The sequence below is a fragment of the Vigna angularis genome, chromosome 3, assembly GCF_016808095.1.
Source record: "Vigna angularis cultivar LongXiaoDou No.4 chromosome 3, ASM1680809v1, whole genome shotgun sequence".
Taxonomy (NCBI): Eukaryota; Viridiplantae; Streptophyta; class Magnoliopsida; order Fabales; family Fabaceae; genus Vigna; species Vigna angularis.
Genome location: NC_068972.1, coordinates 40,508,007 through 40,531,801, shown reverse-complemented (window position 1 = coordinate 40,531,801; position 23,795 = coordinate 40,508,007). Strand labels below are relative to the sequence as shown.

Below are 23,795 nucleotides of genomic sequence, written 5' to 3'. Positions count from 1 at the left end.
TGGGTTGCTTGATGATTCAAAACTATTGTGTATATATAGTCCCCAAAGAGAACTCCGTGAATGATTTTTGGGAAGGCCATGATGGGGTCCAAGGAGGGACGGATACCACATGGTATTGTCTTAGAGACCTCACTCATGGATTACTGAGAATGCATGCCATACCCCACATTCTACCTTCTAAGAAAGTGGCAATCCACATTAAGTTAGATACATCAACAAGCTGAAACCTAATTCTTGTTCACTCATTGATAGACATGTAGTAGACATACTGCAGACATCTCACATGTTTATTTAAATAAGACTATAATGTTGTTGTTATATGCACCTTTCATGATCCAACTAATACAAGGGTGAATTTAGCCCCTGTAAATGTTGAGGATTAACAGTGGCGGTCAACATTAAATGTATGATGAGACACTATGAGCCAAAACTTCTGTGGACACCAAAGTCTAACAACAAAGCGTGAAATTTGCACACTGCCCTTAATAATTGTAACATACTAAACACGATACATCTTTCTATTTCGAAGACAACACCATATAACTTGTCTACGATTTGGCCCCATTATTCCAATCTCATGTCCCTCCTGAATCAATAATTCATCCTATCAATTGGTTTCTCCGATAGCCTTTTATCTCTATATATAATTCATGGCTGCACACGTTTAGGACCAACACAGATCATTCACATCCTAAAGCATTCAAAATTGAAAATTTAGTTTCAAGAATTTCTCAAAACCCTCTTATTCTCGAATTTCTCACACGGTTAATACAACAATGGGCTTTCGGTTACCGGGTATCAGAAGGACTTCATCTGGGAGAAATCAAGCATCTTCAAAAGTGTTGGATATGCCAAAGGGATACCTTGCAGTCTATGTGGGAGAGAATATGAAACGGTTTGTGATTCCTGCATCACACTTGAACCAACCTCTATTCCAAGACTTGTTGAGTCAAGCTGAGGAAGAGTTTGGATATGATCATGCCATGGGTGGCCTCACAATTCCTTGCAGCGAAGATCTCTTCCAACATATAACTTCTCGTTTGAGTGCACAATAAATCTCATTTTTTTTTAGGTTGACATAGATTAGTAGTAACATTTTTGTAAAATAGGAATATTCTCAAATTTCAAAGTTGTCTCTTTCTTGAGAATTTGGGAAATGAAAGACTATCCAATTGACAAACTTTTTTCTACAATGAGAATGAATTCAATTGCTAAAGCATCTCATTTTGAGTTTTATTTATTAGTTACAGTGTTTCATTTTAAAACTATAGAATGTGGCAGCAAAACACTTGATTCTAAACAAGGGTAGAACAGAGTGTCTTTCTATGATCAAAGAGAAAGATAAATTTATTTGGGACAAAATTAAAGTAAATTGTATTAATAAGTACACATCCAATATTAAAAATTTTAGAAACCACGCCCGAAATCACAATTAAAGCACTTTCTCTTCCACCTAATTGTGCAAAATTTCTGTTGGATTCCTCTACTGGACATACATGACAGAATCGGTACCTAAACTGGAAGATATGGATATGGAGAGTTTGGAGCCGTGAAAGACTAGCTTAAATCTGTAGCAAAATTTCTCTGTATACACCGACTCTTCTTATCTATAGTAGTCAAGGAACCGATGATTTCCTATTGCTTTGTCTATTAGAAGAAAAAAAGTTGAAACTAGGACCGTACACTGCAATAAACAGAAGTTTAAAACCTGCAGTTCAAACCAAATAAGTAAAACAGTTGAAACTAGGACCGAAACAGAAGTTTAAAATCTTCTGTTCAAACCAAATTATCAAAACAGTAATGCTTTGTTTGGATTAAAGGAGGAATGGAAAAGGGAAAAAAAAAAGGGAAAGGATAGAGAGTAGAAAGTCTAGGTCTTTGAATTTAAGAGTTACTGATATTTATTTATTAAAGTTTCATCACAAATATAGAATGTGGGATGCTTAAAGCAAGATCTTAATAAACCACAAATTATTGAAAGTTCTAGCAACTATCTTAGGTTAAATGTGTTGTGGCTTCCTTGTTCAACCTGCGAACTGTTAGGATAAATTTAAATGTGATAGATTTAATTGGATTGTTTATTTGTTAAAGAGGTTTGTGAGGTAAGTAGTTTAATGTAGTGGTTACTAGACAATAATAAAGGATAATTGTGTCTTAATGGTACAGTTTATAGCTTTAAAGATGAAAAGTCAAGATATAAGTCTATAAACGGTAAGTGTCTAGTTGACACACAATGAAGTGACACCAGAAGCATATTCAGAAAATCTAACCGAGTATCATTTTCCTAACAAGTTGTTGATCCTTTGCACTCTAAAATAGACAAAACTCCTCAAAAATAAACAATCTATTTAATTTTATTGCATTTAAGTTTACTCTAACACTCTTCTTATGGGATTGAAATCAGAGTTTCCTCTTTACCTCAACTTGTTCTACATTTACATAAATTTAGGTTTTATTTATGTATAGAGTATTCAAACATGAGGGATAGAAATATATACAGACGAATATCTGTCCATCTTTTTGTGAAACTTACATGGCCTATAATTAAGTGGATTGTGGAGTTTGTTGTTTGTGTTTATATTTATATGTCTGTGTAGATGAACATAACCATGTGTCCCAAAAACCACAACCGAGTATAGAAGAGATACAAGAAAGGAGAAAAATATTCTGGTCTGAACATGATAATGTTGTATATATTAGAATTCGTTGAGATCCGGCAAAAGCAATAAAAAGTGTTTATGTAAATGTCTAGTCCTAACATCTTCATTCGTATCAGAATTTCCAGCTTTTCTAGGATAATATAGGGATGGAAAACATGGAAAATATTCATAAAAAAGAATGTTCCTTCTGTACAAATTTGCCTCGAGTAATCTATCCTAGTTTCTATCATAGCTTGATTTACAGCAGCTCATTCAAGCGAGAAGTGATGTTTAGAAACTCATCCTCGTTGCATGGAATTGTGAGGCCACCCGTTGGATGATCATATCCAAATTCTTCTGCAGCTTGGCATAGTAAATGTTGAAATGAAGGTTGGTTCAAGTATGATATTGGAATCACAAAGCGTCTCATGTTAACTCCAACATAGACTGCAAGATAGCCTTTTGGGACTTCAACTCCCTTGCGAGTTGCTTTGGATGCTGAAAATGATCCCTGTCTAACAATACCTGGGATGCGGAAACCCATTGTTTTTATTTCTCTCACAAACAAACAATATGTTGTGTGATGTCAAACTCTTTGTCAGGATGAAATTTTGGAATTCTGATGCTTTAGACTGCAAATGACTTATTGCTTAGGGACGGAAAACAATATGGTATATATAATCCCTGATGAGAACTCTGAATGATTTTTCACAAGGCCATGATGGGGGCCAGGGAGGGATAGGTGATCACATGGTATTGTCTTAGAGTCATTATTCATGGATAAGTGGGAGTGCATGCCATATCCCACATTCTTACCTCATAAGAAAACGGCCAAAAGGTTTTTCAGTCAGAAAAGGTGAAACCTAATTCTTGTTCACTTATTGAATCCTAGGTACATTAACAATAGACATATAGTAGACATACTGTAGACATCTCACATGTTTGCCTATCATGTACCAACTAATATCGTGGTGGCATAAGCAACCTGTAAATCTTGAGGCTTGAGATAGCTCTGGAACAGTGGCTATAAGAGAAGCAACATTGAATGTGTGATCATGACAGAACCACAACTTTTTGTGGACACCAAAACTCGAACAACAAAGCATGAAATTTGCATAAGTGAAGATTCTGGCCCACACTGCTCTTAATAAGTGTAACATATTAACATGATCCAACTTTCTCTTGTAGAGATGCATGTTAAGCTTACTCTTAAAATAAGTCCTTGAAGACAACTCCATATAACTTGTCTCTGATTTGGTCCCATTATTCCAATCCCATATCCCTCCTGAACCAATAATTCATCTATCAAGTTGTTTCTCATATATCCTTTTATCTCTATATATATAATTCATGGTTGCACACGTTTAGGACCAACACAGATCATTCACATCCTAAAGCATACAAAATTCAAGAGCTTATTTTCAAGAATTTCTTGAAACCCTTTTGTTCTCATATTTGTCACACAGTCAATACAACAATGGGCTTTCGTTTACCCAGTATCAGAAGGACTTCTTCTGGGAGAAATCAATCATCTTCAAAAGTGTTGGATGCGCCAAAGGGATACCTTGCAGTCTATGTGGGACAGAATATGAAACGGTTTGTGATACCTGTATCACACTTGAACCAACCTCTATTCCAAGACTTGTTGAATCAAGCTGAGGAAGAGTTTGGATATGATCATCCCATGGGTGGCCTCACAATTCCTTGCAGCGAAGATCTCTTCCAACATATAACTTCTCGTTTGAGTGCACAATAAATCTCATTTTTTTAGGTTGACATAGATTAGTAGTAACATTTTTGTAAAATAGGAACATTCTCAACTTGTAAAGTAGTCTCTTTCTTGAGAATTTAGGAAATGGAAAACCATCGAATTGACAAAATCAGAGTCTGTCATTTCTTTCAGCAATGAGAATGCACTCAACTGCTCAAGCATCTCTTCTGAGTTTTTTCTTTGGTAGTTACAGTGTTACAGTACAATACTATATTTTAGAAAAATTGAAAGTCGGAAGAGAGCACTTAATTCTAAACAAGGGTAGAGCAAAGTGTTTTTCTAGGACCAAAGAGAAAGACAATTTATTTGGGACAAATTTAAAGTGGGTTATATTAATAAGATCACATTAGAAGTTAAAATTTTAGGTACCACGCCCGAAATCACAATTGAGGCACCTTCCCTGCCACTGCTTACTGATCCAAAACATCAATGGACTTAAAATCAGGGTTTATATTTTCCTATAATAACCGTAGCCTACATTTATAGCAAAATCTCTCTTATACATGCCACTGACGTATGATATGGCTCATTATCTTTAACTCCATATATATATATATATATATATATATATATATATATATATATATATATATATATATATATATATATATATATATATATAAGGAACCATTGATTTTCTATATATAGCTTTTGTCTATCAGGAAAAAAGTGAAAGTATGACCGTACACTGCAATAAGCAGATGTTTAAGGCATATACATAGTAATATGCAATTTATCACCAATTTCTGTCTCTAGAAATCCTACTTATGTGTATGATGAGGTTGGAGCATAGACCATAAATAGAGAGCTTGCATCTACTCTTGTTATGAATGATGCGATTTGTTCTTGTTTTTTAAATTAGTAAAAGTAAAGTCTAGCTCTTTTTATGTCAACGGTGTTCATACGAGAAGGAAACATTGTAACTAATAAACATGAAGCACAGAGAAAATTCTCGACCAATTGAGTTCTTTCTCATTTTCTTCATAAAGGTTGTGTTAGAATTTGAGAGTTTGTTGTGATTTTGAAGCATTCTCTTCTGATAATATACTATACCTTCTCGTACCTAAATTTGTTCCGTATTTACTCTGATAATATATTCCATTATTAACACTTTATGATGTTGTTACTGCTGCCTGATTGTAATTTCACTACTTCTTCTTGTTAGGAAAATGACACTCAGTTAATTTTCTGAATATGTTTCTGGTGTCATTTAATTGTGTGTCAACTAGACACTTACAGTTTATAGATTTATATCTTGGATTTTCATCTCCAAAGCCATAAACTCTACTATTAAGCTTCAATTATCCTTTATTATTGTCTGATAACCGCTACATTAAACTACTTACCTCACAAACCTCTCAAATTAAATCTATCACATTTAAGTTTATCCTAACAGTTCTTAGGTTAAACAAGGAAGTCACAACACATTTAACCTAAGATAGTTGCTAGAACTTTCAATAATTTGTGGTTTATTAAGATCTTGCTTTAGGATCCCACATTCTATATTTGTGATGAAACTTTAATATATAAATATCAGTAACTCTTAAATTCAAAGACCTACACTTTCTACTCTCTATCCTTTCCTTTTTTTCCCTTCTCCACTCCTCCTTTAATCCAAACAAAGCCTTACTGTTTTGATCATTTGGTTTGAACGGAAGATTTTAAACTTCTGTTTCGGTCCTAGTTTCAACTGTTTTGCTTATTTGGTTTGAACTGAAGATTTTAAGCTTCTGTTTATTGCAGTGTAGGGTCCTAGTTTCAACTTTTTTTCTTCTAATAGACAAAAGCAATAGGAAATCATCGGTTCCTTGACTACAATAGATATGAAGAATCGTATGTATAAGAGAGAAATTTTGCTACAGATTTAAGTTAGTATTTCACGGCTCCTACCTCTTCATATCCATATCTTCCAGTTTAGGTACCGATTCTGTCATGTATGTCCAGTAGAGGAATCCAACAGATGTTTTGCACAATTAGGTGGCAGAGAAAGTGTTTCAATTGTGATTTCGGGGGTGGTATCTAAAATTTTTAATTAAGAATGTGTACTTATTAATATAATCTACTTTAATTTTCTCCCAAATAAATTTATCTTTCTCTTTGATCCTAGAAAGACACTCTGCTCTACCCTTGTTTAGAATCAAGTGTTTTGTTAATACATTCTATAGTTTTAAAACGAAGTCTAGTATTTTACTGCACTGAATGAAACACTGTAACTACTAAATAAAAAAACTCAAAAAGAGATGCTTTAGCAGTTGGATTCATTCTCATTGTAGAAAAAAAATTGTCAATTGGATGGTCTTTCATTTCCCAAATTCTCAAGAAAGAGACAACTTTGCAATTTGAGAATATTCCTATTTTACAAAAATGTTACTACTAATCTATGTCAACCTAAAAAAATGAGATTTATTGTGCACTCAAACGAGAAGTTATATGTTGGAAGAGATCTTCGCTGCAAGGAATTGTGAGGCCACCCATGGCATGATCATATCCAAACTCTTCCTCAGCTTGACTCAACAAGTCTTGGAATAGAGGTTGGTTCAAGTGTGATACAGGAATCACAAACCGTTTCATATTCTCTCCCACATAGACTGCAAGGTATCCCTTTGGCGCATCCAACACTTTTGAAGATGCTTGATTTCTCCCAGATGAAGTCCTTCTGATACCCGGTAAACGAAAGCCCATTGTTGTATTAACTGTGTGAGAAATATGCGGACAAAAGGATTTCAAGAAATTCTGAATGCTTTAAGATGTGAATGATCTGTGTTGGTCCTAAACGTGTGCAGCCATGAATTATATATATATAGATAAAAGGCTATCGGAGAAACCAATTGATAGGATGAATTATTGATTCAGGAGGGATATGAGATTGGAATAATGGGGCCAAGTCATAGACAAGTTATATGGCGTTGTCTTCGAATTATTACATGTGTCTCCAGAAGTGAAAGATGTATCGTGTTTAGTATGTTACACTTATTAAGGGCAGTGTGTAAATTTTAGGCTTTGTTGTTAGACTTTGGCATCCACAGAATTTGTGGCTCATAGTGTCTCATCACAAATTCAATGTTGGTCGCCACTGCTTCAGAGTTATCTCAATCCTCAACATTTACAGGTTGCTTATTTCACCCTTATATTAGTTGGTACATGAAAGGTGCATATATCAACAACATTATAGTCTTATTTAAATAAACATGTGAGATGTCTGCAGTATGTCTACTGCATGTCTAATAATGATGTAGCCAGAGCCCAATTAGTGAACAAGAATAAGGTTTCAGCTTTGATGATGTATCTAACTTAACGTGGATTGCCACTTTCTTAGAAGGTAGAATGTGGGGTATGGCATGCATTCTTATTAATACATGAATGAGGTCTCTAAGACAATACCATGTGATCTCTGTTCCTCCTTGGACCCCATCATGGCCTTCCCAAAAATCATTCAGAGTTCAGACAATACATTAGGGACTATTGTTTAGAATCGTCAAGCAACCCAAGTCACTTGCATTCTGAAGCATCAGAATTCCAAAGTTTCATCCTCACAGCGAGTTGACATCACACAACATACTTTTTGTTTGTGAGAGCAATAAAACAATGGGTTTCCGCATCCCAGGTATTGCTAGACAGGGATCATTTTCAGCATCCAAAGCAACTCGCAAGGGAGTTGAAGTCCCAAAAGGCTATCTTGCAGTCTATGTTGGAGTTAACATGAGACGCTTTGTGATTCCAATATCATACTTGAACCAACCTTCATTTCAACATTTACTATGCCAAGCTCAAGAAGAATTTGGATATGATCATCCAACGGGTGGCCTCACAATTCCATGCAATGAGGATGAGTTTCTAACCATCACTTCTCGCCTGAATGAGCTGCTGTAAATCAAGCTATGATAGAAACTAGGATAGATTACATGAGGCAAATTTGTACAGAAGGAACATTCTTTTTTATGAATATTTTCCATCCCTGTATAATCCTAGAAAAGCTGGAAATTCTGATAAGAATGAAGATGTTAGGACTAGACATTTTTCATAAACACTTTTTATTGCTTTTGCCAGATCTCAACGAATTCTAATATATACAACATTATCATGTTCAGACCAGACAATTTTTCTCCTTTCTTGTATCTCTTTTATACTCTGTACTGGTTTTTCGGACACATTGTTAGGTACATCTACACAGACATATAAATATAATCACAAGCAACAAACGCCACAATCCACTTGATTATAGGCTATGTAAGTTTCAAAAAAGATGGATACAATATAGTCGTCGGTATATTTATTTATGTCTCTCTCATGTTTGAATACACTATACATAAATAAAACCGAAATTTATGTAGATTTAGAACTAGTTAAGGTAAAGAGGAAACTGAAAATTGGATATCAATAAGAAGAGAAGAGCCCATGAAATTGGAACAAGGATATTTTGGACATATCTCTAGGGCCTAAACCGTTACAAAAACATTCTATATCATGTCCAGCAGAAATGAAATCCTAAAATGACAAAAGGCAGTATTTCTAGAACTTTTACCAAGGTTGATTAAACTCTCTCAGTAGCAAGTGTTGACTGCAGTGAGTTATTTGTTTTAGGATCTTCTATATCTCGTATCATTTTACAATCTTATGAAGAATAAATGTGTGATGCACTCTAGGAAGTTTTCAATGTTGAATGCAGTAAACTTTCTCAATTCCAAAAATTGAAAGAAAGGAAATAATACTTATGATCATGTTACCGTGGATTAGTGTTTTGACACCCTCAGTAAGTAAAGTTCATGAAGAGTAAGTAAGCCTAGTATAAAGCAGGAAGGGTGTTCAAAGCTTTGTAAGCCATTTACAATCAGAAAATTTAATAAAAAAATGAATATCAAAGACTTGAAGAAAACTGATAGTTTATTTTTAAAAGTTAGATTAACACAATGAACAGTGCCACTAGGCATTAGGAGGAAATAATTGGGATATCTGAAGTTGAGAGAGATGTTAAATGAATGTAATAATTTATTCATTCTTAGAGCCCCTGACACAGTATATCATTTTATTCGTTTAGAGAGTGTCATTCTCTTGACCGAATTTTAACTAGGAACACATTGAATCTAAATCAAATTAAATTATTATATTTTAAACCAATTTATTGAATGTAAATGATTCTGGTCAATCTAAAATATTTCAAATTTTTATAAAAATTATTATAACTAATAAGGAATGATTATGGAATGATTTTTAGATGGTCTTAAGGAATCAGAATATCATATACAGTGAGAACTCGACAATTTGTCACCAATTTCTGTCTAAAGAAATACTACTTATGCATACGAAGGTGGAGCATACACCATAAGTGCACACCATGTATCTACCCTTGTTAGGAATGACGTGTTCTGTTCTTGATTATAAATTGAAAAAAGTAAAGTCTAGCTATTTTTTCTTGCTGCTATCAACTGTGTTCACACAAGGAGAGGAAAACATTATAACTAATAAACATGAAGCACAGAGAAAATGCTTGATCAAATGAAAATTTTCTCATTGCATATAAAAAACAACAATGATTTTTTCAATCTAAGTATTTTCTTTTCCCTATTTCCTCATAAAGGGAGTTCTTTACAAGTTGAGAAGATTCCTAGTATACAAAAATGTCACTCCTATTCTAAGTCAATCTCCTGAAATGTGAGATTTATCATCCATTCAAGCAAGAAGTGATACGGTTGAAGACATCTTCGCTGCAAGGAATTGTGAGGCCACCCATGAAGTGCTCATATCCAAACTCCTCTTCAGCTTGACTCAACAAGTCTTGGAAGGAAGGTTGGTTCAAGTATGACACAGGGATCATGAACCGCTTCATTTTCTCTCCAACATACACCGCAAGGTAGCCTTTTGGTGCATTCACTGCTCTTGAAGACGCTTGACTGACTGCAAATAATGTTTTTTTGCTACCTGGTAAACGAAAACCCATTGTTGTATTGATTTTGTTACAGACTTGAGAATAGAATAGTTTTAGAGAACTCTTGAATATAAGCTGTGTAATTTTGAATGCTTTGGGTTGGCCTATATGCTTGAAGCCATGCATATATATAGATAAAAGGATACGAAACTTGCTGATGCATAGATTATTTGTTAAAGAAGGATTATGGGTTGGAGCAGTGGGGCCAGATGAAAGACATGGTATATGGTGTTGTCTACAAGAACTTATCTTGATAATCACTGTTACATGTATTTATGGAAAGCAAAGTATAATGGGAACATGTCACTTATTGAAGGTGGTGGGGGAGGGAAACTTCATTTTTTTCTAATTTCATGTTCTGTTGCTTAGAATTTGGCACGTACACAAAAAAGGTGGTCCAGAGTACCTTATGATCATGCACTCAATGTGAGTTCTCTTCTTACCTCTACTGTTTTGGAGCAATCAAGTAGCTCTTCTCAAGGCTCAACATTTACTAGATGCTTATGTAACCCTGATATTAGTTGGAATGTGGTAGATGTATATCAACATCATAGTCGTATTTAAAGAAACATGTGACGATGTCTTAGGCATGTCTGCTCTTGCCTGTCAATGATGTAGCTAGATCACAATAAATGAGCAAGAACTAGCTTTCACCTCCAATGATGTGTTTAATGTCTGCACTCCTAGTCATTCATAAAAGAGGTCTCTAAAACAATACCATGTATTATGAGACAGACATCATTTTCTGCTGCCAAAGCAACTCAATGGCCTTGGAATCTGTTTATGATATTCCAGAGGCAATGCTGATTTTGAAACACTTAAGGAACTAAGTTTTACTGAAATACAGCTACTGCAAATTGTGTAGAAAATTTAAAAGGAGCAATATTTTTTGGGGCTAAATTGTTTTCTCTTTTGATTATTATTTTTTTCTTTCTCTACTACATTCAAAACATTTTAAATATTGAGAAGTAACGGTTAGTTAATAAGAATTACATAAGTACTACTTGATCTTATCAGGATCTTGAGCGTGGATTTACGAACAGGTGGCAAGAGCCTAATCGTGGCTTGAATATCATAATGGAATTCCTTGTTGCTCAGAGGGAAAGATCCACCTGCAAAAGACTCTCTAATGCTTAAGTCACTAAAAGAGTTTGGATCTTTTATGAATATAGTATTGAGTATGAGTAATTATTAAGTTGAGTATTCTTTGGAGAATATTAGTTGTATTTATAGGGTAAACACGAGTCGTGGACCTATGTTCTCATTAAAATAATACTAAGCTCTTATATAATAATGTTGATAACAACATAATGATATCTCATTATAAATAGTAATCATAATATCAAGTTATGATATGTGAATATTGTCCAATAGACGTAGGCTTGGCTTTTTCAGAATGAAGAGGCTTAAAGGACCTTGTTGGACTGTGTTCTTTAGTATGTCTATTAAGCCGAGAAAGAACATATGTTAGGACTTAGAGAGTATAAGAAAGGAGAAAAGGGAAACAGAACACTTAACTGTTAATCAGTTAAGTGAGGGTGCGGGAAAAGGCCTATATATTAGGACCCTTTATTGTTTCAGTTAGCCAGTTGTGTAGTTTGTATGTGTTGACCGGTCTTAGCACCAGGTGGAGGAGGTTAAGCTCCTAAGATACAGTGTAATCTTGATTCATTGTTGTGAATACCATTCATACTATTCCTTCTTTACAAGTTCTTGATTGTTGTGTTTGAGATAGAGAGAGCTTGTTAGGAATTCCTTCCCGAATCCCTAACAAAGTGGTCCGACCTGTCGGATCGGAGTGGGGGTGAAGGATCAAGAAGTAATCGAGAAACTGCTGGATTCCCATTTGGAGAGGGGTGTCGGATTCTTGGGGAAAGGAGCGTGATGGAAGGAAGAGACAATTCTTGGGAAAGGAGGATCAGCGAACAGAAAAGGGAGCTAGCAGAATGGAAAAAAAATATGCAAGAAATGCGGCAGGAAACTAGAGAACTCTTGCGAGTTCTTGGAGGAAGGGTGTGGACCCAGGAAAAGGTATTAAAAGGCAGTCCAGGGTCTGTAGATGAAGATCAACATTCTGTTAACGAGAATCAGAGGAGAAGGGAATGCTCGGAGGAGGAACTGGATGAAGACCGAAGAGACGTCCAACCTAACCGGGGAAAAAGGGTAGAACTACCCACTTTCGAAGGGTTTGATCCGTTGGGGTGGGTCTCTAAGGCAGAGACGTTCTTCGAGTTGCAAGGGGTGGCAGAGAAGGAAAAGGTGTGCCTAGCTGACATCAGTATGGAGGGGAGCGCTGGCTACTGGTTCAGAGCCTGGAAGGAGAAAGCCAAGAATCGTTCTTGGGAAGGTCTGAAGGGGGCAGTGGTGGTGCGATTTGGAGAACGAAACGGGGGTACCATCTTTGGAAGGGTGGCGGCCAGTAAGCAGTCGGGAACCGCGGAAGAATACTTCCCAGCATCGAACGTGAACGATCGTACTGTCAAAACAGTCTACCAGTCATTGGCCGAGCAATCCGAGGCCATAGAAGACCAGTCGTCTTGGGGACAAACAAGCGGTGAGGTGACACGGTCGGAGGCCGAGGCCAATCACCCAGGCCGATCGGGAGCCGCCAAGAGTGTGGGGTCAGTTTGGAATAGGCACGGTCTGCAAGGGAACCGAACGGTATTGGTCATTAAAAGAACGAACGGTTTTGGTCATTAAAAGAACAAACGGTTGCATGCAGGGGGAGGAGCCGAACGGCATAAAGATATGGAGAAGAGAACCGCACGGCAGAGGACTATTGGATCCGAACGTGAGAAGACCGGAACCGAACGTGAGGGAACTGCTGGAACCGGACGGTCTGCCAGGGAACCGAACGATATTGGTCAATAAAGAACGAACGGTTGCATGCAGGGGAGGAGCCGAACGGCATAAAGATATGGAGAAGAGAACCGCACGGTAGAGGACTGCTGGATCCGAACGTGAGAAGACCGGAACCGAACGTGAGGGAACTGTTGGAACCGAACGGTCGAGGACTGCCAGAACCGAACGGGAGAGGATTGCCGGATCCGCACGGGAGAGGACTGCTGGACCAGAATGGAAGAGGACGGGAGGAACCGAACGGTCTTATAGCTACAGTAAAAGGACGAACGGTTTTACACTCAAAACGGTCTCCTAGTCATTGGCCGAACGGTCTTACAATTAGATTCAAAGGCCGAACGGTCTTACAGTCCAAACAACCTCTCAGTAATTGGCCGAATGGCCTTACCATTAGAATGAAGGATGAGGAGGGAAAGGTGGATGGAAGAATCAATGCCCGGGAGAGAAGGACAGACTTGGTGAAGAGGTGGACCAGCGAACAAAAGAAGGGTCTTGCCGTTCGTGAGGCACCTGCAGAGGGGAGAGAACTTTTTGAAGCTTTGAAAGACATCGAAGACCATTTCCTCACGGCTTATAATTCTGGAAATGAGGTGACCAGAATGCTGGAAGCTAATAAAATCCAAGAAGGATGGAAGTTATTGGAGGAAGAATTGCCACCACCCAAACCTCCAGACCTGAATTGGAGGGCAGTTTCCAAAGGATTCCATTCATATGAGTACAAGATGATGAAGCGGATCAAGGAGATCAAATCTCACGTTTCCAACCTTGAGGACAAGGTTGATCTTCAAGGGGGAGTAATGTTAGGACTTAGAGAGTATAGGAAATGAGAAAAGGGAAACAGAACACTTAACCGTTAATCAGTTAAGTGAGAGGGCGGGAAAAGGCCTATATATTAGGACCCTTTATTGTTTCAGTTAGCCAGTTGTGTAGTTTGTATGTGTTGACCGGTCTTAGACCCAGGTGGAGGAGGTTAAGCTCCTAAGATACAGTGTATTCTTGATTCATTGTTGTGAATACCATTCATACTATTCCTTCTTTACAAGTTCTTGATTGTTGTGTTTGAGATAGAGAGAGAGCTTGTTAGGAATTCCTTCCCGAATCCCTAACAACATAAGTCCAAAGTTTCGGTAGTTTGATTTGGTGTATGTGATCGCATATGATCTCTTGGTTGGGCTTTGGCCAACTTGTATAGTTTGCAGGTGGATTCACGGCTCCAGACTTTTCATATCCATATCTTCCAGTTTAGGTACGGATTCTTTCATGTATGTCCAGTAGAGGAGTCCAACAGATATCTTCCACAATTTGGTAGCAGAGAATGTGCTTCAATTCTGATTTCCGGCGTGGTATCTAAAATTTTTAATTCTGAATGTGTACTTGTTAATATAATCTACTTGAATTTTGTCCCAAATAAATTTATCTTTCTCTTTGATCCTAGAAAGACACTCTGTTCTACCCTTGTTTAGAATCAAGTGTTTTGTTGCTACTTTCTATAGTTTTAAAACAAAGTCTAGTATTTACTGCACTGAATGGAACATTGTAACTAATAAACAAAAAACTAAACCGAGATGCCTTAGCAGTTGAATTCATTCTCATTGTAGAAAAAAATAATTGTCAACTGGATGGTCTTTCATTTCCCAAATTCACAGGAAAGAGACAACTTTACAAGATGAGAATATTCCTATTGTACAAAAATGCTACTACTAATCTATGTCAGCCTCAAAAATTGAGATTTATTGTCCATTCAAACAAGAAGTAATATGTTGGAAGACATGTTCGCTGCAAGGAATTGTGAGGCCACCCATGGGATGATCATATCCAAACTCTTCCTCAGCTTGACTCAACAAGTCTTGGAATAGCGGTTGGTTCAGGTGTGATACAGGAATCACAAACCGTTTCATATTCTCTCCGACATAGACTGCAAGGTATCCCTTTGGCGCATCCAACACTTTTGAAGATGATTGATTTCTCCCAGATGAAGTCCTTCTGATACCGGGTAAACGAAAGCCCATTGTTGTATTAACCGTGTGAGAAATTCGAGAACAAAAGGGTTTTGAGAAATTCTTGAAACTAAGTGTTTGAATTTTGAATGCTTTAGGATGTGAATGATCTGTGTTGGTTCTAAACGTGTGCAGCCATGAATTATATATAGAGATAAAAGGCTATCGGAGAAACCACTTGATAGATGAATTATTGATTCAGGAGAGATATGAGACTTGAATAATGGGGCCAAATCATAGACAAGTTATATGGTGCTGTCTTCAAATTATTACATGTGTCTCCAGAATAGAAAGATGTATCGTGTTTAGTATATTACACCTCTGTGGCTCATATCGTCTCATCACACATTCAATGTTGGTCGTCATTGTTTCAGAGTTATCTCAATCCTCAACATTTACAGGTTGCTTATTTCACCCTTGTATTAGTTGGTACATGAAAGCTGCATATATCAACAGCATAATAGTCTTATTTAAATATACATGTGAGATGTCTGCAGTATGTCTACTACATGTCTATCAATGAGTGAACAAGAATTAGGTTTCAGCTTTGATGATGCATCTAACTTAATGTGCATTGTCACTTTCTTAGAAGGTAGAATGTGGGGTATGGCATGCATTCTCATTAATCCATGAATGAGGTCTCTAAGACAATACCATGTGATCTCTGTTCCTCCTTGGACCCCATCATGGCCTTCCCAAAAATCATTCAGAGTTCTCATTAGGGACTATATATATACTATTGTTTAGAATCATCAAGCAACCGAAGTCATTTGCATTCTGAAGCAGCATAATTCCAAAGTTTCATCCTCACAGCGAGTTGACATCACACAACATACTTTTTGTTTGTGAGAGCAATAAAACAATGGGTTTCCGCATCCCAGGTATTGCTAGACAGGGATCATTTTCAGCATCCAAAGCAACTCGCAAGGGAGTTGAAGTCCCAAAAGGCTATCTTGCAGTCTATGTTGGAGTTAACATGAGACGCTTTGTGATTCCAATATCATACTTGAACCAACCTTCATTTCAACATTTACTATGCCAAGCTCAAGAAGAATTTGGATATGATCATCCAACGGGTGGCCTCACAATTCCATGCAATGAGGATGAGTTTCTAACCATCACTTCTCGCCTGAATGAGCTGCTGTAAATCAAGCTATGATAGAAACTAGGATAGATTACTTGAGGCAAATTTGTACAGAAGGAACATTCTTTTTTATGAATATTTTCCATCCCTGTATAATCCTAGAAAAGCTGGAAATTCTGATAAGAATGAAGATGTTAGGACTAGACATTTTTCATAAACACTTTTTATTGCTTTTGCCAGATCTCAACGAATTCTAATATATACAACATTATCACGTTCAGACCAGACAATTTTTCTCCTTTCTTGTATCTCTTTTATACTCTGTAGATGTTTTGGGACACATTATTAGGTACATCTACACAGACATATAAATATAATCACAAGCAACAAACGCCACAATCCACTTGATTATAGGCTATGTAAGTTTCAAAAAAGATGGACACAATATACTTGTGGGTTTTTATTTATGTCTTTCTCATGTTTGAATACACTATACATAAATAAAACCGAAATTTATGTAGATTTAGAACTAGTTAAGGTAAAGAGGAAACAGAAAATTGGATATCAATAAGAAGAGAAGAGCCAAAGAAATTGGATATCAATAAGAAGAGAAGAGCCAAAGAAATTGGAACAAGGATATTTTGGACATATCTCTAGGGACTAAATCGTCACAATAACATTTTATATCGTGTCCTACAGAAATAAAATAATAAAATGACAAGAGGTAGTTTTTTTGAGAACTTTTACCAAAGGTTTGTTAAACTCTATCAGTAGCAAGTGTTGACTGCTGTGAGTAATTTGCGTTTGGATTTTCTATATGTCCTGACATTTTACAATCGTATGAAGAATAAATGTGTGATTGGTAGGTCTTAGAAGGTTTACGTCAGAAAAAATAAACATGGCAGTTAGTAAGTAATGGTTGGAGGAGTTAGGAAGAATTTCATAGCATTTAGGGATAGTTTTCCTTTAGTGGTTGACAGTTATTATTAGTTATTGTTAGTTATGTTTTGCTTATATCTTAGTGGGTGTGTATTTTGATGGTTGTTGAGTGTTTATATTTTCTCCTCACTGTGAGAGGATTCATAAATCTTTTGTGATTATTTATTGTGAGATAGTATCTAGGTTTCTTGGCACCAAGAAACTTAATAATTAGTCCGACATTACGGATCAAAGATACGGTGAGATATAGAGAGCCACATGAGTGTAATGGAGAGACTTGTGATGGAAAATGTTCGTGCAGTTGAAGAGTCAAGAGAGGAAACTCGAGCCAATTTCCAGAGGCTTAGTGACATGAAGAAGGAATTGATGCGAAGAATAAAAAATTTGGAAAGAGGTTCTGAAGGAAGTAAAGGTTCTGTGAATGGAGACAGAGCAGGAGAAAGGGATGACACTGAGGAAGTAGAGGTACTGCAAATTGTGTAGAAAATTTAAAAGGAGGAATATATTTTGGGGTTAAATTGTTTTCTCTTTTGATTTTTTTTTCTTACTTTCTCTACTACATTCAAAACATTTTAAATATTGAGAAGTAACTGTTAGAATGCTATAAGTTTAATAAGAATTACATAAGTACTACTAAATACTCTTAAAAGCTATTTAATAAACACTCAAACTCCACTAAGTATTTATGAAAATATCAGCAAGTTGATCATTGGACTTGAAAAACTCCAATTTTACATCTTCTTTAACTATTTCATGATTAAAAGATGTTTGACTGTTATGTGTTTTGTTCTTCCATCCACTGTAAATTGGTTGCTTGCCCATAGCAATGGCTGTTTTGTCATCACAGCCAATAGTTAGAACCTCTTATTTTCACCAAAATCTTCAAGTATTCTCTTCAATTAATTGCAATTGCTTGTTGGGTTGCCAAGCTAGTTGAAATATATCCAACTATTCTAGAAGTATGAGATACAACTTGCTGCTTTTTGCAGACGTGAAAAAATACCTAAGCCGAGTGAAAGAATATATGTGAAGTGTTTTTCATACTATTCATGCATCTAGCCCAATCACTATCACAAATGCCAACATACATTGCTTCAGTCTTCTTGACATAATTTATTCCATAGCTCAAAGTACCTCTTAGCACCCTTCTTGCTTCACCTAGATGGATATCACTTGGATCATTCATGAATGGAAAAAGTAACTTCTTGCAAGCATGATGATATCAGACCTGCCTTAAATTAGTGACCTAAAATAAATTAGCATCACAATTCTATAGTTTCTAGCATTAACTTTCCTTCCTCCAGATTCTTTCTTTAGAAAACTGGAACACTAACTAATAAGCAAAAACTCAAAAGGAGATGGTTGAGCAGTCGAGTTCATTCTCATTGAAGAAAAAAATTACAGACTCTGATTTTGCCGATCCGATGATATTTCATTTCTCAAATTCTCAAGAGACAACTTTACAAAATGAGAATATTCCTATTTTACAAAAGTGTTACTACTAATCTATGTCAGCCTCAAAAAATGAGATCTATTGTCCATTCAAACAAGAAGTAATATGTTGGAAGACATATTCGCTGCAAGGAATTGTGAGGCCACCCATGGGATGATCATATCCAAATTCTTCCTCAGCTTGACTCAACAAGTCTTGGAATAAAGGTTGGTTCAGGTGTGATACAGGAATCACAAATCGTTTCATATTCTCTCCCACATAGACTGCAAGGTATCCCTTTGGCGCATCCAACACTTTTGAAGATGCTTGATTTCTGCCAGATGAAGTCCTTCTGATACCGGGTAAACGAAAGCCCATCGTGTGAGAAATTCGAGAACAAAAGGGTTTTGAGAAATTCTTAAAACTAAGTTTTTGAATTTTGAATGCTTTAGGATGTGAATGATCTGTGTTGGTTCTAAAGGTGTGCAGCCATGAATTATATATAGAGATAAAAGGCTATCGGAGAAACCACTTGATAGATGAATTATTGATTCAGGAGAGATATGAGACTGGAATAATGGGGCCAAATCATAGACAAGTTATATAGTGTTGTCTTCGAAATAGAAACATGTATCGTGTTTAGTATGTTACAATTATTAAGGGCAGTGTGCAAATTTCACGCATTGTTGTTAGACTTTGGCATCCATAGAAGTTGTGGCTCATAGTGTCTCATCACACATTCAATGTTGGTCGCCACTGCTTCAGAGTTATCTCAATCCTCAACATTTACAGGTTGCTTATTTCACCCTTGTATTAGTTGGTACATGAAAGCTGCATATATCAACAGCATAATAGTCTCATTTAAATAAACATGTGAGATGTCTGCAGTATGTCTACTACATGTCTATCAATGAGTGAACAAGAATAAGGTTTCAGCTTTGATGTTGTATCTAACTTAACGTGGATTGCCACTTTCTTAGAAGGTAGAATGTGGGATATGGCATGCATTCTCATTAATCCATGAATGAGGTATCTAAGACAATACCATGTGATATCTGTTCCTCCTTGGACCCCATCATGGCCTTACCAAAAGTCATTCACAGAGTTCTCATTAGGGACTATATATACACTATTGTTTTGAATCTTCAAGCAACCCAAGTCATTTGCAGTCTGAAGCATCAGAATTCCAAAGTTTCATCCTCACAAAGAGTTTGACATCACACAACATATTGTTTGTTTGTGAGAGAAATAAAAACAATGGGTTTCCGCATCCCAGGTATTGTTAGACAGGGATCATTTTCAGCATCCAAAGCAACTCGCAAGGGAGTTGAAGTCCCAAAAGGCTATCTTGCAGTCTATGTTGGAGTTAACATGAGACGCTTTGTGATTCCAATATCATTCTTGAACCAACCTTCATTTCAACATTTACTATGCCAAGCTCAAGAAGAATTTGGATATGATCATCCAACGGGTGGCCTCACAATTCCATGCAACGAGGATGAGTTTCTAAACCTCACTTCTCGCCTGAATGAGCTGCTGTAAATCAAGCTATGATAGAAACTAGGATAGATTAGTCGAGGCAAATTTGTACAGAAGGAACTTTCATTTTTTTGTGAACATTTTCAGTATTTTTCATGTCCAATTAAAGCTGGAAATTTTGACTTGAATGAGAACGTGAGGACTACACATTTCCATGAACATTTTTTGGTGCTTTTTCCAAATCTCAACCAATTCTAATATGTACAACATTATCCTTTTATGTTAAGGATAGACAGTTTTACTGTTTTTCTTATATCTCTTTTACGCTCATTTATGTTTTTTAGCACACATGATCTGTTCATCTAAAGGTTCACAGACATACAAACAAATGGTAACAACGCACAACACAATTCCCTTTATTACAGACTGAGTTTCACAACCATAAAAAAAAATGGATTGGTAGTTATCTGTATTTATGTTTTGCTTTCTCATGTTTAAAGATACTGTACAAAGATGAAACCAAAAGTTTTATAGATTCAAAACTAGTTAAGGTAAAGAGGAAATAAGCTGAGAAGATCCGATACAATTGATGCATATTTCTAGAAAGGAAAGCGAGGCAAACATTTTATATTATGTTCATAGACATAGAATACTTAAATTACAAAGAGTTAGTTTTGTGAGAAGTTTTGCTATTGGCTTATTATAATCCTATCTCAGCAAGTGCTGGACTGCAGAGATAAGTTTGCTTTAACATTTTGTACATGAGCTGACATTTTACTATTATATGAAGAAGAAAGATCTGATCAGCAAAGGAAAGATTCGTTTTTTAATGCAGTAAACTTTTTGTTGGAAACAATAGTGTCAAAAATTGAGAAGGAACGAGAAAGTTAAAAAATTTGTTGCTGCATCTCCATACTTTCTTCCTGCACCTCGGTAAGAAAAATGAAAAGTAAAATTTGCCCTCGTTTTCTTCCCTTCTCCTTCCCCATGCTACCTCTATACTTTCTTCCACCTCCACCTCCAGCCCATCTTCTTCTTCCACCTTCCACATCCGCTTCCACTCCATCATTCAGATCTTATATAATTACATTTTAAATTTCAGATTATATAATTTAAAATATAAATAATTAAATTTTAAATTATACAATTTAAAATGTAATTTTTTTTATTTTTAACTACATGTAATACAGTTTTTTTATATTATATGGTTTTTTATATTTAGAATTATTTCATTTCAAAAAGATTATATAGCCTAGAATTAAAAATAATAAAAAATTGAAATTTTAAAATATATGAAGATATAGAAAGAAATGTTGGAAGTGAAGGAAGAAATGTCCCAAAATTAAATGGTACAAGATAAAATACCAATAAATTTAATTTAACTTTTTTATTAAAAGTAATGTCAATTGAATTATGGTCATATATATATATATATATATATATATATTGTTGTGAATTTAAAATAATTGAGCTGAAAATTCAAATTTATTTATTAATTGATAACTAATATATAGCCTTATAGAGAAGACATAAAAACTGAAACCCACATTTTATAACTTACTAAGGTGGAGAATAATTAGGAAAACATTAGATAAATCCTTAAAAGATATGGATTATTCAAAGCATTAATTAACAGACTTTTGAAATCTAATTTAAATCTATAATAAAAACTTTGTATTCAGTTTATATTTGAATCGGAACAAACTGTTAATAAATTTGGAAGCTTCACAAAATGATCAAAGCTTGAATGGTTTGGTCATTATGTGTGTGACCTATTATTGAGTATGACAAAGGACTAGTTTTACGGTTTCATTCTTTGTGAGCTTCCAAAAAAATAAAATTTGATATCTTTATGCTTGCTACGACCATAAAAAATTGGATTTTTTAAGAATTCAATAGGTGAATTATTATTGCAGAAAATCATTGTGCCATATGTTATGAGATGATTAAAATCAATAAAAAATTTTCCTTATTCAAATGGCTTGACAGGAACATAACACGGTAACTACAAACTCAGCTTCAGGTAGATAAAGTGATTATTGGTGGTTTCTTGGTAAGAAACAACACCTGAACTTAATAAAAAAAAACATAACCTGAAATACTTTCCCTATCATTCAAATCTCTAGCATAATCATGGTCTGTATAAGTAACCAATTCTCAACTCCTACCTTTCTGCATAATATTCCAATTTTGAAAGTTACTTTTATATATTTCAATACTTTTTTAGCAGCTTGGAGATACATTTCTTCAGGATGCTTTATATATCTGCTTAAAAGACTGACAACAAACATGATATAAGGTGAGTAGCAATTAGGTACATAAAATTGTCAATTAGTTGCTTGTATCGAGTGTTGTCGAATCTAATTCCATTTTCATCCCTTCATGAGTTTTCACCCTCCCTTCGTGAGTTTGCACCCTGGAACAATTGGATTATGGATTGGATTTCACTTATTCATATCAAGCCTTTCTAACATTCCTTGGACATATTTCTTTTAACAAATAAAAATACCTTTTTGACTTTGCACTGTGCCAAGAAAGTATCTCATTTGTCCAAAATTTGATATATCAAAATCATGAATAATAGAATTTTTAAATTCTTCAAACATATGGTCATCATTGATCGTAAAAATAAGATCATCAACATAGAGACATACAATCAAGATTGTATCTCCATCTCCAACTTTAATAACAAGGTATGCTCATAAGAAGATTGACTAAAACCTTCCTTGTCAAAGAAGATATAAAGTCATACTTTGTTAAGGAAGATTTTAGGTGATTTCCTTATAACCATACCCTCTTTGTCAAAGTTGAAGATGAAGGTAAAATCTTGATTATATGTTTCTATGTTGATTATCTTATTTTTATGGGTAATAATGAATATATGTTTGAAGAATTTAAATATTTTATGATACATGAGTTTGATAAGTCATATATTGGAAAACTGAGATGATTTCTTGGCATAAAAGTCATATAAAGTAAAAAAGATATTTTTGGTTATCAAAAGAAATATCTAAAAAAAGAGTAAAAAATGTTTGATATGGATAAGTGCAATATAATTCATAATCCAATTATTTTAAGGTACAAATTCATGAAAGACGACAATGAAATTAGAGTGAACAAAACTTAATATAAGTAGCTAATTGATATCTTAATCTAACTACATACTCTTCCTAATATCATGTTTGTTGTTAGTCTTTTTTAAGCATATATATGGATCATCCCACAAAAATGTATCTCCAAGCTACCAAGAAAGTATTGAGGTATATAAAATACACTTTCAAATTTAGAATATTCTAAAAAAATTCAGGAATGAAGAATATAGAGACAACAATTATGCTAGATATCTTGATAACATCCTCTTTAATATGATATTTTTTCACTTTCAAAAATTGAAAGAAAAAAAAAGTTATAGTTTAAAGTGATGGTCGCCAATATATTTAGAATGAGATATCATTCAAATAATTATAAGGAACATTAAATATACAAGTTCTTTTTTTCTAGGCAATGAGGAAAGAGAGATAGAAGTTGGGGGATTGACATATGGGTGGTGATCCGATGCAGCAGAGAAAGGGAGAAAAACGCCCAGATCGAAAAAAAGAAAAAAAACACCATTTTTTTTCATATTTGTCTCTATAATTGATATCTTATCATTAGCCTAAACTCCCATTGTAA

General features: G+C 35.2%; 3 protein-coding genes across 3 annotated transcripts; 1 reads left to right on the top strand and 2 right to left on the bottom strand.

Moving 5' to 3' along the window:
- Window positions 1-611: 611 nt before the first annotated feature.
- Window positions 612-1,219, top strand: LOC108325653 (indole-3-acetic acid-induced protein ARG7-like). The gene has a single exon (XM_017558748.2). It carries the CDS (start codon window positions 777-779, stop codon window positions 1,053-1,055), a length of 279 nt encoding a protein of 92 aa, XP_017414237.1. The 5' UTR covers window positions 612-776; the 3' UTR covers window positions 1,056-1,219.
- A 5,458-nt stretch (window positions 1,220-6,677) lies between these two features.
- LOC108325592 (indole-3-acetic acid-induced protein ARG7) lies at window positions 6,678-7,205 on the bottom strand. The gene has a single exon (XM_017558688.2). It carries the CDS (start codon window positions 7,090-7,092, stop codon window positions 6,814-6,816), a length of 279 nt encoding a protein of 92 aa, XP_017414177.1. The 5' UTR covers window positions 7,093-7,205; the 3' UTR covers window positions 6,678-6,813.
- An 11,366-nt stretch (window positions 7,206-18,571) lies between these two features.
- Window positions 18,572-19,157, bottom strand: LOC128195951 (indole-3-acetic acid-induced protein ARG7-like). The gene has a single exon (XM_052875114.1). It carries the CDS (start codon window positions 19,020-19,022, stop codon window positions 18,744-18,746), a length of 279 nt encoding a protein of 92 aa, XP_052731074.1. The 5' UTR covers window positions 19,023-19,157; the 3' UTR covers window positions 18,572-18,743.
- Window positions 19,158-23,795: the final 4,638 nt, after the last annotated feature.

Excerpts from the sequence above, each read along its gene's own strand:
- LOC128195951 (XM_052875114.1), bottom strand. The coding sequence starts at position 19,022 with ATGGGCTTTCGTTTACCCGGTATCAGAAGGACTTCATCTGGCAGAAAT.
- LOC108325653 (XM_017558748.2), top strand. The coding sequence starts at position 777 with ATGGGCTTTCGGTTACCGGGTATCAGAAGGACTTCATCTGGGAGAAAT.
- LOC108325592 (XM_017558688.2), bottom strand. The coding sequence starts at position 7,092 with ATGGGCTTTCGTTTACCGGGTATCAGAAGGACTTCATCTGGGAGAAAT.